Raw genomic sequence first — 18,790 nt, 5'->3', positions numbered from 1 at the left:
AAACAAGCTTAAGTATATGATTACGAAATAAAAAGAATTACACATTTGAAAATAAGAAAAAAATGATATTAAATCAAACCTTCGTTAAGTTGATTTCAAATTTGTTAAAATATCACGAATAGAAGAAACAAATAGTATAAATGATATATCAACGAATAGCATCGTTTGAATAGCCGTCGTAAATATCAAGTGCCTCATATATGTTAGAAAAACTGCGGAATTTTATCATTTCAGTTGCGATTGAGGAAAGATAACGAAGATGCTACATATATCTCGGAGCATGCAAGTTGGTCTTGTAGCACGCGAACATTGAATCATAAATACCGCGCGTTAGCCACAATTACCAGAAGAATAGTAACGGAATAACTTAATAAGCGGAATCGTTTGGGCGTACGCAACGATGTTAACAGTGTTGCGCCAAGGATACATTACGCCAGGCCCTCGAGAGCTGGCTTTCCAATATATTAGCAATTATTATAATATATTACACGCTCACGCGCACGCTTTTATAATAATTGCCGCGGTTAAATCTAACGCCGCGCTACTATTGTTTGCATCTTAGATAGTTGCAATAAATCTGTTGAGCAACGATGAAGTTTGCCGTGAGTATCAGAGCGTTACCGGTTGATAACATGCTCCGATAATGGAAAGAACATATGTATATATTTTATATTTGCACATATATTTTTTTTTATACGCAGTAATGAGAGTGAGGAAACTGGAAGAAATTTCTTTTACGATGGTAAACACAAATTATTATCGACATTTTATGCGCATATTAAATTTAATATGCGTATAATTTATCACGTTTCGTCGGAATAGAAAGCAACACTCATCTCCATAATATTATTATTACTTTATTACGATTATTTTATAGCAAAAGTCAATAGTATAAGGAAATAGATTTTATTAGTGTTTTTCACATAACATATTTGTAGATAAGCGTATCGTTGTAATTGCATTACTCGGTTACTGACTTTTCACGTCACTTACTCTGTTCGAGTTCTTTCTGCTGGCCGTAGTGATAATCGAGAAATCTGTAACCTTGCGTGAGTTGGGCCCCGGCATTTGTGATGTGGCATGCTAACAGCAACAAATTTCGCGGTTGTACTTTCCAAGCGAACCGCATGAACACCAGGGAATACAGGGTCAAGGCTATAAACAAATCAGAAAGAAACTTAAATCAAATAAACTGACGCGTATGTAAATAATATGTAAATTAATATAATAAATTTACTACCACACATGATTTATCATCTTATTATTTTATTATTATCGAGAAATAGATTTTAGAGCTAATGATTTTAGATTTCTTCGTTACGCGAATACGCAGTTCTCTCAGAGACATTATATTTACGAGACTCAGGGGAAACTCTTTGGCGTAGCGGCCGCGTTTGAGAGATTAAACGTGATTAAACTTATAACATTTTACTGTAACATTTTATTTGCAGACTCGTTTTAGGTCGGTATGCACCCCAGACATTTGCAACGTGCCGCTCATTAAGAAATAAACGGTTATTTGCTGCGCTCGAGCAGCAATTATTTTATGGGTCCCTCTCGAGCCTCGTTCCTCCCTCCCTCCCACCGTTAGTCGCGCATCAACTCGCTCTGTCGCGATTATTACGAGACGGTGAATGAATTCTTCGAAAGGTCTACCGGTAAAGCTATATATCGAACTCACCTAAAGTCATTTTGCCGCTAATGATTTTCGGATGCTTTCGCGTGTCGGATATGGTCGCTATAGGTATCATCCAGTTGAATACTGGACCCCAGAAGTGTGTGCTTAAAAAGTAGTTCGGTTTTTTTTTCCATAAATTGTATTCTTACGCGAGAGCTGAGTACAATTATCTTACAAAAGAGGAACCATCACGATCAATGATTTTTATAATATTGGAAATCATTACAAAAAGAACATTGTAGTTTTTTTTTAATTGAAAAAATATCGATTTTAATTATTTTATTTTACGCACGTACAATATTTTATAAGTCAATCCATCTTATGTATGTTAAATGAACATTACCTTAAAAAATAATCTCTGGTTTCTTTAGTTAGCAGAGATTTCGTCATTCGCTTAGACATGACGAAAGAAGTCGGAATACGATATCGACAAGATTTTTAATCACGTTCGCTACAAGATTATACGTGCAGCAAATCGGTTATGTATTTGCCTTGTATGTAACCTAAACGGCTTCGACACTGGCGACACTGACAGTTCCAACTGAAAGGCGTCGAGATCAAGCGACGATAAAACCAATACCGGGATATATAAGTTGATTTCTGTAACTTCTGTTATACCGCTACTCGTTACACGATTTATCACAGAAACGTGATTTCGCTTATCATCTCGAGAATTTCTAATGGGCATCGATTTGCGCCGCAATTTTCTCTTTGAGCTTGAACTGATGTAATTGCACTGTCACACCACTAACATTTTTTTCAGCAATTAGGTTTTAAAACTTTAACATGCTTACAAAGCGCTATGACGAGCGTTGACGATAAACAGAGTGACGTTATCACAACGATAACAAGGAGAGATTATAAATCATTTGCCGAGACTGAGTATAACGCGTTTCATACTTTAGTTTGAAGTTACTTTTTCAAATTACCGCACGTCTTTTATGATAGTTGTCACGATAGTTGCGCGATCTCTTTAGTCGGATCTATGACTACTGAACGCTAACTGTCGTCTGAATAGTGAGAAAACCGGAATTTCAAGTCGAGATTTCTCGCGTCACTGATGTTTACGCTGTTTACGAGCCTCGCTAGATATGGTTTCGTAACAAACGTATCTTTTCATAGTATAGCCAATGATCCGCGTATCGAGGTCGCCTGCTTATCAGTCGTGTACTATTTACCTATGCAATGTAAATGAAGAATAATTATCATATATATAATGGATATTGTACCCACTGCACGTTAAAACATTTAAATATATGCATAAATACTGTACGTATTTACGTACAGTATTTATAATTTTAATATTTGACGTATTTGTTAATCTCCGTATATATCAATAAAGCGCATTAGTTTTTAGGTAAAAACGCACAAAGTTTCAATATTTCAATACATTTTGAATTTAACACAAATAATGATAAATCTATAATAAAATATTTTTAAACCAATTGTTACGTGTTTCACAGTGGAGAATATATGGAGTATATTCTTCATTTATACATATATCGGTCGACTAATTTTTTCACTGATTGATCACTAGACAAATTACACGTACCGATCCATCTTTTCTCACGACCCTTCATTATTCGTTGATCGATATGCATAACAGTTTGCACGCATATTTGTCACGATCCTTTTTTTTTTATATCGATCTTCGGACGGCGCCACCCCCCTCATAATAAATGCACAGGTTATTATTTCGCGCGTATAATATTGATGGTGCTATGAATGTTGCATGGAGGGGTACGCGGCGTTCTGAACGTGGCTCAACGGGGGTGGAAACCAGCTCGCGTATGGGGGTTGTAACGGGAGATGCTGCGGGACGCATGCGCTGCTACGGGAATAGTATTATTGATCTAAGAAGGGGATGGACTATGGGACCCTCGAAGACCAGCAGTGTGTCGAGGCGATCCCGGCACCCTCGGCCTGACGATATTTCAAGTTCGATAAGCGACCATGATCGCTTTAGCTTCGGAGTAATTCTTTTCTTTTGCGATACTAATAGACTGCACTATTTTATATAATTCTGGAAATTTAAATGCCATTGTTTAAGTATAAGAGTCTTATATTACAATGATACGCATTTAAACTTAAGAGTTACTTTTCAGTATTATTATGTTAATGAATTCTATTTTTACTTATTATTGTCAGATTTTAAAAGACGTTAATATTTAGTTACTTAGGTATAGTTTACCATAGCTCATTAACATAATTATGTTTTCTAGCTGTATATGATTTTTAAAATAAGTTTGAAACACGTATTTTAAATATTTTGATATTTTACGTTATGAAAATTAGCAATCCTTCACATTTATATTGTTCAATATTTATCTTTACACTTCCTTTAATTTTACGGGTCTTATACCAAATTTCAGCATTAATATGCACAATAAGCCACGTTTTTAATTTGAAAAAGATGGAATAAAATTGAAGAGGGTGAAATTTTCTTAAACTTTTATAAAAGCAGAAAAACAAAGGAAATGAGAAGAGATATCTTTCTTTATTTTATCCGTCGTATCCAATTTTCTATCTCGATTATGTATCGAGTGCCCCGGCAGGCGCCCGGTGTACACGTACCTAAAATCGACTATGTTTCCTGCATATGCATTCTCGCATGTAGCATTCGCACGAGTGTTTCTCTCCCTTTTCGAAAGCAAATCCTTATCCCGCGGTCCCTAGGTCCCCCAGGCCACCATCCGAGGCACTCAAGAGTATTGCCGCTATTTTCCGTCTCGCGTATTACGCCGTGCTGCATTTTGCGATCCTCCCGGAATGTCATTTACACGCGACGTTCCCTTTGACGTGTATCAATATTTATTCTGCTTTCCCAGCCGCTCTCCGAGAATCTCCCGAGGTCGTTACATTTATAACATTTGACTCCTCGTATTTCAAGAACATAAAGGTATATACCTATAAGACTTAGATATAATATTATCTAAAACGCAAACGGTAACGGAGAAAAATGTTACTTCTTTTTCTTTGATGTGTAATAAATAGTCAGAAAATGTTACTAATTGGATTAAATGGGACTAAAATTGTATTAAATTATAAACAAGGAATGCGATAGTCAAAATAAAAATGTGTTATTAGTAGTTTACGAAAATTATACTGAATTATAAATAAGAAATGCGCAATTTTATATTGCATACAGATTAAATTACATCGGGAAAAGATAACTATACTCGAAGTTGAATGGATTCATTAGTTATTTACGCGGGATGTAGAAGCGGTGAAGAGGTTTTGGCTTTGTCGAAACAAAGTTTCGTCCCTCTCGCATTGATTCTTGCCGAGGTACAAAGCAACAACGCGCGATACATTCGCACGTATTTGATTTGTATTCGACTGGAAGAAATGGCGCGGCCTCTCTTGCCTCTGATGTCTCTTGCTGACGCGCTCCGAAAAACCTTTTCTACTTTTCCGTCGTCGTTCCCGTTCGGTGGATCCCCTCGGTTCGTTCCCGGCCGACGCTGATCTGAATGCGTCCTACGTATTTGCCAACACCCCCGCTATACGCTCTTTTCAGAGAGAACCGTCGACAAGCACACTCGCCGTCCGCGCACGACACACGACTTTCATCCCCCTGCGAATAAAAAGTCGCGCGTTCACGTAAGTCTGACTCGCATTCGACGACGGAATCACCGCAAATCATCGCCGCATGAAGCAACATGATTGTTTTTTATCTACTGGATGTTGAATCTCTATTAAATAGAAATTAGACAAAATAATAAATTGAATTTGTAGAGCAATGTTTCATATTTGTATATATTAGATATTATATTATATAATTTGTCATAGCTAATCATTGCTCAATAATTACTCAATAAATTCAATTCTCACAATTATGTCATGCCAATCGCATATCGCGATCAATGCATTCCTCAATATAAGTTCGCGTTTCATTAAAATTTCACTAGCGACTAGTAATTACCGATTGGACTTAAACGAGAGTGTCTTTTCCCTTTGTGCGCGTCTAGTCCCTTTGTCCGCGTATTCCGCTCTGACAATGCTTTTAATTATCCGCCGCGGTTCGATGTATAGAATCGAATTACAGGCTGTGGTCCCCGTCGCATGAAACGAGCACTCCGATTGATGTTGAGATAATTAGTGCACAATTAAGGAAGGAATAATTGCCAGATTCCGACTGACTCGCCCGAATGTCCGTTACAGTTATCTTACAACTTATATTTCATTGTCCTTATCTCATATATCATTACGAGCAAACTAAGAACTTATAAAATTACGAACATTTAATTATATACTAGCAGCCCCTCCCCCCTCTCTCTCTCTCTCTCATGTCCACTTTTCAAAAACTTTATATGTTCGAGGCTTTTGCTCAAACTTTATATCGAAATTACGCATGACTTAATAATTCATATGTTTTAATCGCGTAATCGCGCTCTCCGCTATTGGAGTGTTGGTTTCTGTGCTTTTCGCGGGAAATAAAGGAATCTGACATTCTTGCAGGCGTTCTCTTGGTTACACTCGTACATCAACGTCACTTAAAGTCAGGAAAATTTCTCTTAACAATTTTTCTCGCCCGCGGGCCCAAGCGCAAAAGAAATTGTCTGCAGGTACGTATCTTTCGGCGCAGTAGCCGGATAAAATATGTCATATGACTTATATGGCGTATGAGCCAATGTATTGTTACTGCAATGGTATTAACTTTAGAAGAATATTTTTAATGAAAATTAAATAACAATATTTGAATTGTTTTAAACTAATTTACGTGTTCATAACTTTATATCTTTGCTTTGTTATTTGTTATATAAATAATTGATAATTAAATAATTAGATAAGCTTTTATATTCAATGGCAGTAACTTTCTTACGTTTTTAATTAAAAACTAAAATATGATAGACTGGCCGCCAATATGGTATCATTAATATAATTCTGAGCTTTCCATTTGAACATTCTTTCATTTAATTATATAACAGTTTCAATTGAGCGGAGATATTATCAATTTCTGCTATAATTGTTTCGCCATTAGATTACTTTATCTAATGGAGAATATTTCTTCTATAATTATGAAAAATGTATATAATCGGAAATGTTAATTTTCCAGTAACAATCCTAAACTACTAAATATAATAGTTTAAATTTAACAGTTTCAAGTATTCGAAATTCGCAACTACACATATAGAGCAATATGTTACGGCCGAAGTATTGATTTTCCACATTTGTCAGAACGGATGTAGCGCGTGCGGCGCGGCGGAGCTGTCACGTACGATTCGTGACTATTCAGCGTACCCTGCTTTCCGATGCATTGCCATAGTATAGTTCAACTTGGAACAGCGCATTCATGCGACGAACGATGCAAAGAGGATGCGTGGGCGGTTCGGCAGCGGCCCGGTCACGTGCAATCTCCGAAAAGTGCAAGTATCGGGGAAGAGACTTATGAGGGCTACACGTGAATACGGACCATTATTCCGCGCGATAAAGCAATTTCCTCGCACTCACGGAATTATGTTTCTGCTATTTAGCATCGGTCCGGATATCGAGCGAGGGAGAAAGGAGAATGCCGGAGCGAGCCGGAATGGGAAGGACGGAGAGGGAAAGAGGGACAGGATCGAGAAAACGGGAATAGGGAAAACTCGAACCGACGGACCGGACCACCGCGAGAAAACGGCGGAGTAAACGGAAATGGAAACTTCATCGATAAGATCGTTGTTGCTGTACGTACTACGAAACGATTCGTTATCGTCACCGATCGATCACGGCGCGAACCCGCCATTTTTAGACTCTACTTTAATCTCGCTCCAGTTGTGAAACGACTATTCATTCTCAAAACTTTCGTTTTGCTAAAGATTAAAGATTATACGCGAGCAATTTTATTAGAGAAACGGCGCAACATATGTTTGTCCGGGCATTTAGAAATCTCTCGCGCCACAATTTTTCTACGCAAAGATATATATTACCTAAATTACAAATTCTTTTCCCTTACACCTTTATAGCCATGTTTGTAGAGAAACATGCATCTTCGTTATACCGTTCCTTCAGTAAATGTGAGCGTATATATATGTGTGCTGCCTCTCTTCGCGCTTTCTCCTCTCTTCCTTGAGAAGTAATCACAATATGTATGAGAGGCGAGAAGACAGAAATCCGTCGAGATACGAAGCTCACATAGCACTCAGTTTTCTCATTGGAATTGCAACTAGTTCGCTTCTATGGCGAACTACATACATTATTCCATGCCCGGTAAAATTTTAGGCAAAAGATCAAGAGAGTATCTTTTACCAGCAGCTTTCCCTCGTTTTACATTTTTTTTTAAGCCATCGCGCTTATTTAAGATAAACACGATTTTAGAAACTGTCAATTAAGTTGAAACGTTAATTTATTAATTAAAACGTAATTTGCCCATTTTGCTTATTCATTTTATTTCATTCAATTACAACTAAAACGTTGGGTTACTTTAAGTTTTCATTACAGACCTAGTACATTTTGAACATTTATTGCGTAGATTGATCCTTATTTCTAAATCTTGAACTCCCCCCCCCCCCGTCCAATCTTGTACGTTTACAGTGAAAATAACCACGACCGTGTTTTAAAAGCGATAAAATGTACGCACGAAATGCGAAGATTCACCGTTCCGCAAACTACCCCCGCGTTCCCATAAATATGGAGTCCGTTCGAGGGGTGGACTAGGTGGGACGAATAATATCCGTCGTGTTTTCTTTAGCTCCGTTGAATTATTATACGATTCATGTTTCGAATTGACTTACAAAATACAAAAGCGGAAAGAGCGGGATGTTATTGTACAGCGGGGGATAGCGAGCGGTGGGAATATAGGCAGCGGGGTGATATACCTCCGAGGTAAAACCGTGTATTTTTATAGAATCGCGTCCACGATGCTTCGCCATCGCGAATGAACATCGCGAAAATGTGTATCGCGAATGAAGTTTTCCCATACCCCCAGTGGCCAGTCGGAACTTGATTGTAAAAGTTCTAGCGAAATCCATCCTACGGTTTTGAAACCGTGCGAAACTTGACTTACGATATTAAACATAGTTCTAAAAATTTATATACTTATACATTAAAAATAAAAGTATATTAATGTAATAAAAATATTATATGTAAAAATATAAGAAAAAGTATGCATTTATATTAAGTTTTATTGAACGGACTTATATCTAATAAACTTTCTGATTCAATTATTTTAAGTGTCTAAATTCTACGGGACAATCGTCGATAAGCGATATACATGCCAAAATCTTCCTTCACCTTTGCGCAGACCATGTCCGAGGGAGAAGGGGGATATACGCACATATAAGATCAGATTCAACGATCCTTCTGTCCGGCTGATCGGCTTCCCGAGTTTCAAGGAGAGCCAAAGCTGGAACCAATAAAAATGCCCGGCATTCTCCGGCTCTTACGGCTCATCCGCCGCTCCGTTCGTGGACCTTAGCACGCGCCTCCATCTCCTCCTATATCCTCTTCCCTCATCCCTCTTTTCGGATCTTCTTCCCCTCCTTTTCATTCCTTACCTTTTCGTTTCTTCTGCACGGATCCTCCTCTCGCGCCACGCTGCTGGTACCTTCCTTGTCCTTTCCCGAAGCCCATCAAAGACTAACCAAATATTTGGCGAGGTCCTCGTCCACCCTCCTCCCAGCGGAGGAGGTGGCGGCGGCGGGCTGCCTGACGCTTTAAACGTTACTGTTTCACCACACGCGGAAAACGAGAAAAACGCGAGGAGGAGCTGGCTAGAAACTCTTTTGTATCAATTCCAAACTGTCGCATGGGTTTTCTCTTTCTTTCTTTTTAACAGCTCATGCTTGCTTCTTTTGCAGACAAGGAATGAGACGAATGAGTTAAGGATTGAATCAATTTACATATAATTTTACATTCATATTAAAGATATTTTTTTTTATATGAGCATCTGGAATATTTCGTAGCAAGTTCCTCAAAGAATTTAAAATACCTTCTCCTTCTTTTTCTCTCTCAATTATTACTGTGCGAAATTCGAGCAGCACCATTGATAATTTCGTTGTTAATTAAATACCAAACGTTATACGCTACCGAAGAAGAACTACAGTGAATCGGCCGTGGAAGTAAAAACTTGTAGGATTAGACAAAAGATCAACGAGATATCAAACTGAATGCGTTCATTCGGATGTGATTCCTGCACCCACTCTCTTCCTTACATTTCATTTGAATTGCTCTACATAAGATATAATAAATATTCATGAAACAGTGAAACAGTCGATAAGGAGAAAAAATGGAGAAGAAAGAATGAGATGAACAACAAAATTGACAGAGTACTTTGTTGATAAGAAATCGCGAATCCGATTTTTCTTTCTCTCTTTATAATAGCGCCGCCATCTGATACTCGTGATCACGGTAGCAAGAAGAATGATGTTTGCGGTGTCGAAAACTTGTCTACAAGATCGCCAAAGAAACTTACTGCGACAAACAAAAATCTAGAATTTAATTTTGTTGCCGAAAAATGACGATAATACAAGCATGAACATTTACCATCCTCAAGAAATTAGCAATAGATTCGACGAAGCTAGGAAATTTTAAATGTGACAGACTTAATTATCAATTGATCGCGCCGATTGTAGAGAAAAATTCAAAATCATTGATAGTCGCGCGGATTAATTAGCCGCAGCTCGTTTTCTTATTGAATTGCGATTTAAAACGCCGCGAGCGATATTTTACGACTGCTTGCTAGTTTCGAAAACGTAATTTGTGTCGCTAGAAAGCTGGACGTATTGCTTCTCTCCTCGCAGAAGTTGTAACGAGGGACCCGTCTTTCTTCTTCTTCCTTTTCTACCTCCCATCTCCATCTACCGTCTGGATTCACCTTCTTCTCCTTATTCTTCTCAGCAACCTTCTCGTCTGTCAGCGTTGGCCTTCGTGTTGGTGGAAGCGCTCCGGATTCGCGACAGAGGGTTCGTTAATGAGCAAATATAGGGTGTCCATTAAGTTAGCGACAATCGATGCATTGTACAATTCCTCCGTAAATCCCACGGTATTTACCGTGGGACTCGTTCGAATTTTCGATTAGCGAGAAACAATATGCCATTAGGCGAGAAGAAATATTATTATTTAAATATATTCCTCTCCATTTTTCGAATAATGTAATATATATTCTACTACACATCTTTATATTTAATAATCTCAATTATAGAAAGTTCAAAGTTTTAAAAAAACGTTCATTAAATCGCATATTCATCTACTTTTCCATTAATTGTATATGTCGAAATGACATTCAAAAGATTTATACGTAAATGGTTTGCTGCGATATAACAAGACGTCATTATTGTTGCGCTACAGATGTCAATCGAGAATCCCGTGAAATAAAATTGTTTCAGACTGTTTCCTGGGAGATTCGCTGTCGTGATGGCGATTGCGAAACGTGCCGAGTTTTGAGAGACGACCACGGCAATGGCCGAGGTTCTTTTTAAAGCAGAAAAGAACTCTCTTTGACTTTCTACCCGCCGATACGACTGGCGGCGCATTCAATTCGCTAACGAGCGGCCGTGATTAGCCGGCCACTGTCCAAGGGTTGGCCTATCCCTCACCATTCACCCTCTCATTACTCGCGAGCCCCGGTAATTTCACGGGACAGTCGGTCTAAATTAGCCGGCCGGTTTATACGCCGGGACGTTCAAGGCATTCCTAGTGAACCTGAAAAGCCGTCAACTCCGGAGCCGCACGCCGAGCGATCCGATATGGCCCGATTTCTTTGTCGATCGGTCGTATTATAGCGCGGGAAGATTTGCTGCAGTTGGAACCAATCGCGTTTAATGCCACAATCTTTACATACTCATCGTGAAACTGGCTTAAGACTGCACGGCGACGCGGTGCTAAATTGCATTTACAACGTCAGTGCAAATATATCGAATCCTTGCTAACTAGAAGATAAATTACTAAATAAAATAAATGTTTGTGACAAAATACAATAGAATTATATTATTATATATCATATAACAATAATTACATGAAAAATAAATATTTACACAAAATCCTGTTTTTTTTTTAATGTACAATTAGAAACATTGCAATTTTACTGTGTAACATCAGCTGTAGTATTTATTTCGATGTAGAAGAGATATCAATCAATTGACCAAAAGTAATCAGTCAATAACAAATCAATTGCTTCACAAAGAGCTACCTTTGAAAAAATCGTTTACTAGCCATAGCCACAGTTTCGGCGAATTGTAACGAACGTAAGCAACGCTTGCTATATGGAATTAGCTTTGGATTTTTAAGCCCGAGGCGAAAACGGCGGAGAAGATAGAAGAAACGACAAACGGAAAACGAAAGGAAAAAAACGAGCAAAGAGGAAAGTGTTCAGTAGATTGCTTCTGATAGATAATAAAGAGGGCATTTCTCCAAGGAATTGCTGTAGCACGATGGTAACGGCGCCATCGGCCGTGTCTGTCCGCTGACAGATATTATAAGTAATTTCGCTTAGGAGGAGGAAAGGAAGAAAGCGAGAGCAAAGGTACGAAGGTGCGGCGAAACATTGCTCGGGATTATGAGCGTGCAGCATGACACCCGTAGCTTCGTAACTTTGTCCTCATCTATACCGTCGCGTTTGATCCCTTTTATTTCCGCCGAGAAACGTGAGTCACGTGAGACTTCGCTTATATCTTCGCGTAACAGATAAGAATGGATCGATGGACGTTACTTAATGCAAGCAGTATGCAATCCGACTATCATCAAAATATTACGTTCTTAGAAACAAACGAAGATTTGGAGATTGATTTCAGTTACAAAAATATTTGGAATTTATTAATTGTGAAATATAAATTATCACGATCGATCGAATCTCTGAACTTCACAAAAAATTACAATCCTTAAAACTCTTAATCCTCTTCCAGTCTCTATTTTCGAACACATTACGATATTACGTTATTACATCCTGACGATAGGATGTGTCATCGTTAACAGGCTGGAAGTGAGTTTTAACAAAGCCAGAGTCGGATCTGCGTCAGAAGGGATGAAAACTGGCTGGGGGGGGGGGGAAGTGCTCGGATCGCTGGTGAGCACTGATAACGCGTTCCTGCCGGTTGTTATGTCTCTCGAGAATCCCCGTTTTTGCCGGAAAAGGCGGGATAACTAGGCGGAAAGGTGGGAGCAGTTTAATTAAAAGAAACCTCCTCGAGGGCGCGAGATCACAAGAACTCCGGTTACGATAGGGGTGTGAGCACTCTTTATGACGTAGCTGCGCCATCGACGACTGCAGCCTGTATACATCTGCGCCCGTGAGATAGACCTAAAAGCGTCGTATTATTAAGCAATAGAAAATTCTCGCGTGTCCTGTTTCCTTGATCAAACGCAGTTTTAAATCATCCTGATCCTTGAAATTTTTTATAAGCTATCTAACTTTTATTTATTTATAAATTTTTTTTATAAATTATAATATATAAGCTATCAAACTTTTATTTATATATTTTACTTATAAATTATCTATTTATATTTATGACTTTTATCAATTAACTATTTCATTTATAAATTATTAAGTTATTTCATCTAATATATCGAAATACTTGTAATTACAAATACGTAGAAACGTAGAAGAAACAGACTAATCCTCTAAATTGCAGAAGTATCACGATTCATGTTACTGCATCCCTACGCGAGCACTGTTCATGCTGGAATAAATTAACGTCAACTTGCATTGAAGAAACGCAATAACTAAAATGTTTCGCGTTTATCCAAAAAATTATCGATAAAATGCAAAAACGTCAACAGATTAAGAGCTAATAAGCGAGCAACGAACGTCGGCATCCTGCGCCCGGCACGAAGAAATTGCTACTTCTTCTCAATGCTCGCAAATCATTTCTAAATCGAGAAAGTTACCGGGCGTAAGTTCGAGATATATTTTTACAGTCCTGTGCGCACACAGCTAGTTAGACACACAGATACACGTATGTATACACCTTACCAATATATACCCGCGCAAAACCGCGCTCGTCATGTGTCTCGAATAAACGACGGGCTCTCGCACGCTTCGAGATGAAACTACGGGGAAAGATTGCAAAACTCCTGCGGAACTCTCGTGAACATAATTTTTGTATTGTTTGCTGCGGGGGTCGGTTATTATGGATTCCGCAAGAAGCGTAGGACGGTATGTGCCGAAGTATAACTGTAATAACTGAAATTACGACCGAATATCACGGAAGAAGATTTCCACGTTCGTCGGTTCGTCTCTCAAACTCGAACTGAAGTTTGCCATTAAATTTATTATGCGACGTAAAAGCGTGATTTTAAGTTTGGATGCGTTTAGAATATCAGCTATAAAAGATTAATAGACTATTTTTATAAATTTACGAGAGCATTGAATATATAATTTAAATTTATGATAGATTAGAATACGTCAAATATACGCTAGTTACACGCTATTAGTGCGATAATTACGCATTGTATGGTAATATAATCTAATATTTTGTGTAAACAAGAGAAATTAGTGTATAATAGCGATGGAGTTACTAATGGGCGAATTGTCATCGCGTGTCACAATATTATGGCGATCATTTTCGAGCGCAAATGGTAGCCTAAACGCGCATATTGTGCGGCTTATTAAGTAAATGAGCCTTAAAATACGCGATAAAAATCACCCCAGTGTAACATCTACCTCGGCGGCATTAGCATAAAGGGTTAGTCGGTGCGCCCCTTATGCATTATAATGAGTTTCACGCGCGTTAGCTCGGGTAACAGGTAGGCCGACAGGTGATTCTTCCGCGTAACGTAATAATGGATCTGATATATCCGAGCAAGTTCCTATCCCTGCGAAGGGTTGTAAGCGCACCCTACGAAATATGAATGCGTAATTTCCGTTTCGCTACAATGATTAGATATGCGCACTGCATACAGTTATTGATTCGTAATTGCTGAAATTACCCTCGAGTACTTTACTCCGTGAGATTGGAATCTACTTTATTTAGAAGTGCCTTGCGAAAATAAACTTCACGTTGGCGACTGGTTACGATCTGTTTCGCGCGTGCATTTTGCGGTTTCGAGATTTTTCCGATTTTTCCCCTCGGTATCTCCAACGTCCGACGATTGTACTGGATTACCTATTGCTAACAACTGCACTTAATCGTTCGGAATAACGATGATTATGGCAAACCTGATGGAAAAGTCATACAAGAATCATTCGTTATTGTGTGTGCATGGTTCTACGTAAAAGCCATTTAGTTACGCTTCGACTTACATAACGAATTGAAGCAGTCTTCGACAAGTTAAAGATATGTACCTATATTTAAGCAGTAAAAGAATTATCAAAAGGATTATTATATATACGGGAAGAACAGTTTTGCTGAAGTATCTAAAAATTTAGCTAGATATAGGTCTGAAAATAATTTTGTTGCACCATCAAAATAATTATGTAGAACACTCAAAGCTTCAGCGACCTACTATAATTATTTTGATAGTGACAACAAAATTATTTTCAGATCTGTATCTAGCTAAATTTTTAAATATTTCAGCAAAACCGTTCTTTCCGCGTATTAAAGGGACTTTATTGCAACAACATATATCTCTATAAGATTAAACGCATAAATTTTACGTCAATCAAATATAAAATGGGGTGTCTCATATTTCCATTTTTCCTTCGTTTAGTAATACGCTTTGCCTTTACTTTTAATCGCGGCGCAGGCATCCCTCAAAGTTGACGCTGCAGGATACTCCGGCTGCGAACATCGGTTCTCCGATTTCATTCCCGTAATCCGTTCTTAAGCAGCGTTCTCCCTTTTTTTTACGAGCCTCTAGCCTTCGTTCACGCTAGCCGGTCGAGATAACGCCAGCTTTATTATAGATTGACCCCGGGCACTCGACCCCTACCTTCTCCCAACGTCTCTTCTCCCTCTCTTTGTGTCTCCCCCGATGTTCCTGCCGGCAACCCCAGGGACACTCTCGTCCATCTCGAGTCCACACCCTTTGGACCATTTATCTCGATCGTTTGCATCGAACGAGAGCGCCGGGGCTCGCCCATCGTCATAAAGTTGCCGCTCAACCTCCTTATTACGCGTGATATTAAAACCACCTGGTAGACCGCGTCTATACCTCGTTCATTTTCGGCGTTTTAGTGTCTGTCCTTCGTATTATAGTTCTCGACAAACATATTTTTATTTTTATATCAATGTCGACAGTTTGTAAAACATTTATCTAAAAAAAGATGAAACGATTAAGACAAAGAAATTGGGAAAAGGTAGAAGTAGAAAATAAGCTAGCTTGTGCAGATAAAATATCTCGATGCGTTAGAAACGCAAATTCGGCACTGTCGCCGAATCCCTATCGCGATATTAAGATCCGTGATCGGAGCCTGGAAATAAGCATTCCCATCGTGACTCGAAGGAGTAGCCGGGTAGCCGAGTAAGAGAATGTAGCCGAGGAAACGAGTGCTGGGGATCGAAGAAGACGCGGAGAAGGGAGGAGAAGCGTCGTTCCTTACCAGGCACAGTGCCTGGAGGAGCAAGGAGCGGAGGGGTGATCTCACCCTCTCATTCTCTTTTTCCTCTCTCTCTCTCTCTTTCTCTCTTTTTCTCGGTCGTTCGCACAGAATCGGTGGGGGATTGCCGTGTGGCAATCAATGCCGTTGAATTAACGCCTGGCTGCCCGTTTGCGGGAAAAGTAAGATTAAAAGAAAGAAGGAATGGACGCCAACTACCCCGCAGCGAGTAAACGCGGAGGCGGCGAGGAGACGGAGGCGCGAGCATGTCTATAACGCCAGCCGGCTCCGCAGTAGCTTTTATTTTGTTGCTCGCTTTGCCTTCCGCTTGGCATCGCGCGGGCCTTTGCGTTGTGCCCGTCGTCGTGGACGTTAATGACGTTTTTATTTCTAACGAATAATCGAATAATACACCTGAAAATGGGAATTTCTTATCTTATCGATATGCCGTAATCCTTTTGTATAGAAACTAATTCTTCTTCTTATTTTACACTATGGAAGCATCATTGTAGAGCTTTCTCGTTTTCTATTAATAAAAATATGTCATTTAAAAACACACATACTGCATATTTTTTATTGCGAAATATATTTCTTCAATATTTTATCTCCATTTCATCAACACGTCAAAAAGCGTGAAAGACATTTTAAATTTTATATTCTTCATATCCGCTTTATCAGATTACTGTTAATCAAATGCCGTTGATAATCCGGAGACGTTAAGAGGATCTTATGAGGGGAACCTGCACCTTACTTTAGAACAGAGCTTTTAAGCTTCCTAGATAAGAGAATGTTTCGATTTTCGTGCTTAGACCCTTCGGTTCTAGAGACCATGGGATATCGGCTTATCGGTTGTTTTGGCAGATCGTGTACGAGAACACCACATTGTTTATGTTCTCTCATTCGACCAATTTATCTAGGTGTAAGCATATTGAATATCATAAATTAAATATTTAATATAATTTTCAAAAACACCTAATCATACAAAGTAAACTAAAACGGTGTTCTCATCAATTTATCAGTCAAAATGTTAACTCCGTTTAAAATATATGTCTAAGACTAATACTCTAAAGAAATGTATATATAAGATTCAAAATTATTTCAACATGTCGCGCGATGGACGGGCGAGTAACTGTAGGCGAAGATTCCTTTTTTCGCAGACGCGTAGAGTATACGCAGTATCGACTGTGCACACGATAATATTTCTCGGGCTGATATATGGTCGTGCTTTATGGCTAACACTTTTCCCTCCCCGCGGTTCCGCACCGGGTAGATCGTTTTCCAGACGCGCTGCAAGCTCGTCTCAATCAGAGAGGGACTCGCTACCACCCGCCGCGTGATTGGTGGTAGCGATGGATCATTTTTTAAGTCCCACTGCCTGCTCCCTCCCGATAAGGGTGAGCCTTCCGGATCGGCCTTATTCCAGAGTGGTTGCGATGGTCGACGAGGGACGGACTGGAATTAACTTTAAAGCCACGTCATTGGCTGCCTCACCCCGTCCTACCCGTTTTGCATGCGTGCCGCGCATGTGCGTGTGCAACCCTTTGCAAGGAAGGGTCGCGATTCTCGCCCTACCTTGATAGGAATTAAAAAGCGATCTCTAGCTTCTTGGTTGGCTGACGCGTCTGTTCAGGTGATGCGCATGCGATTAAACTTGAACAAGCTTTATATGTCAATAATTGATATCTAGTTACTTCGTATATATCATGATCTCTTACAAAAATATAATTATTATATTAATTAATATTAAAGCACGGTATTTTTCTATCTGCAAATTTGGTAATTTTGCATATTTAATCAATTTTATTTACTGTAAATTCTTTAATGCAGAATTAATCGATGATAAAAGACTCGTATAAACAGAAAGTAAATTAACACTGTTATATAAATCATTACAGAAACTTCTTGTTGAAATTCTTATTTAAAATCACCCTTTATATAAACTCTGCGCATCTCAGCGTACGCAATCCTTTACGTTCTCAAGCGAGCTTATTGGCCAACAGGAACCCTCTATTTTACATACGTCTCGCGCATGTGCACGCGCGACCCTTTTGAAGGGTGAATCGCACCCTTCCCTTTTGTAATTTAAATTATAAAGGGAGTTCCTTTCGAGACACTCGATTGGTTGATATTCCCTATGAGGCGTGATTCACTGTACACTCCTCTTACACATCAATCAGTTTAATGTGGTAATTCTACTTTAAGATGTAAAAATATTGAATTAAATTATCCTTGTAAAAAGCATTATTATTGTTGATATATATTTCTGTGTATGATTTATTTTTCAAAAATTATCTAATTGTAAAATAAAACCTATCAGTTTATTGATTAAGCTTGATCATGCTTTGAGGAGCGCGACCTTTCCTCGCGTCAGTTCTAATTCCGGTTGCCTTTCGTATTGTTGCCATAGTTACGATGCGAGAGGACGTCGTGCTCGCTACGTCGGAGAAAATTGTGGGGGTTGCAATAGGGGTGGGTCCACGGGTGGTTAATGAAGCCAAATCCGTTTAGGATGAATGCTCTGGGAGCAGAATGAATCAATGGTTCGTTAGATGGTTTGCATTGAAACGATAACGTGCGCTTCCCTCATACGAAAACGTTTATCTGAACGCTAAAGAAATAGAAAATTCAAGAATAAACTCTATAGTATTTTTAATAAAAAATATATGACGATACAAATATCTACGAAAAGACGCAATGTATATATATATTACTTAAGT

General features: G+C 38.9%; 2 protein-coding genes across 4 annotated transcripts in view; one reads left to right on the top strand and one right to left on the bottom strand.

Annotated features, from left to right (window-relative positions):
* Positions 1 to 18,790, top strand: part of LOC112466116 — a 49,241-nt gene that overhangs the window by 13,024 nt on the left and 17,427 nt on the right. The window contains exon 3 of one of the 2 annotated variants that reach the window (XM_025034014.1): positions 10,987 to 11,050. The exons of the other annotated variant lie outside the window; for it this stretch is intronic. Coding sequence (XP_024889782.1) covers positions 10,987 to 11,015 — 29 coding nt within the window. The 3' untranslated portion in view covers positions 11,016 to 11,050. Of the gene's footprint in view, positions 1 to 10,986; positions 11,051 to 18,790 lie in introns of those variants that run through there. 2 annotated transcript variants of the gene reach the window in all.
* The window catches only part of LOC112466119 (mitochondrial pyruvate carrier 1-like), a 39,880-nt gene continuing 21,980 nt past the window's right edge, over positions 891 to 18,790 (bottom strand). The window contains exons 1-3 of one of the 2 annotated variants that reach the window (XM_025034017.1): positions 2,022 to 2,724; positions 1,682 to 1,782; positions 986 to 1,155 (exon numbers count right to left, since the gene is read on the bottom strand). In XM_025034017.1, coding sequence (XP_024889785.1) covers positions 986 to 1,155; positions 1,682 to 1,782; positions 2,022 to 2,080 — 330 coding nt within the window. In that variant the 5' untranslated portion in view covers positions 2,081 to 2,724. Of the gene's footprint in view, positions 1,156 to 1,681; positions 1,783 to 2,021; positions 2,725 to 18,790 lie in introns of those variants that run through there. The other variant, XM_025034016.1, reaches the window with a different exon arrangement.

The sequence above is a fragment of the Temnothorax curvispinosus genome, unplaced genomic scaffold, assembly GCF_003070985.1.
Source record: "Temnothorax curvispinosus isolate PA1 unplaced genomic scaffold, ASM307098v1 QBEX01015898.1, whole genome shotgun sequence".
NCBI lineage: Eukaryota > Metazoa > Arthropoda > Insecta > Hymenoptera > Formicidae > Temnothorax > Temnothorax curvispinosus.
Note: the sequence above shows the minus strand (reverse complement) of the source record. Positions and strands in the feature narration are given on the sequence as shown.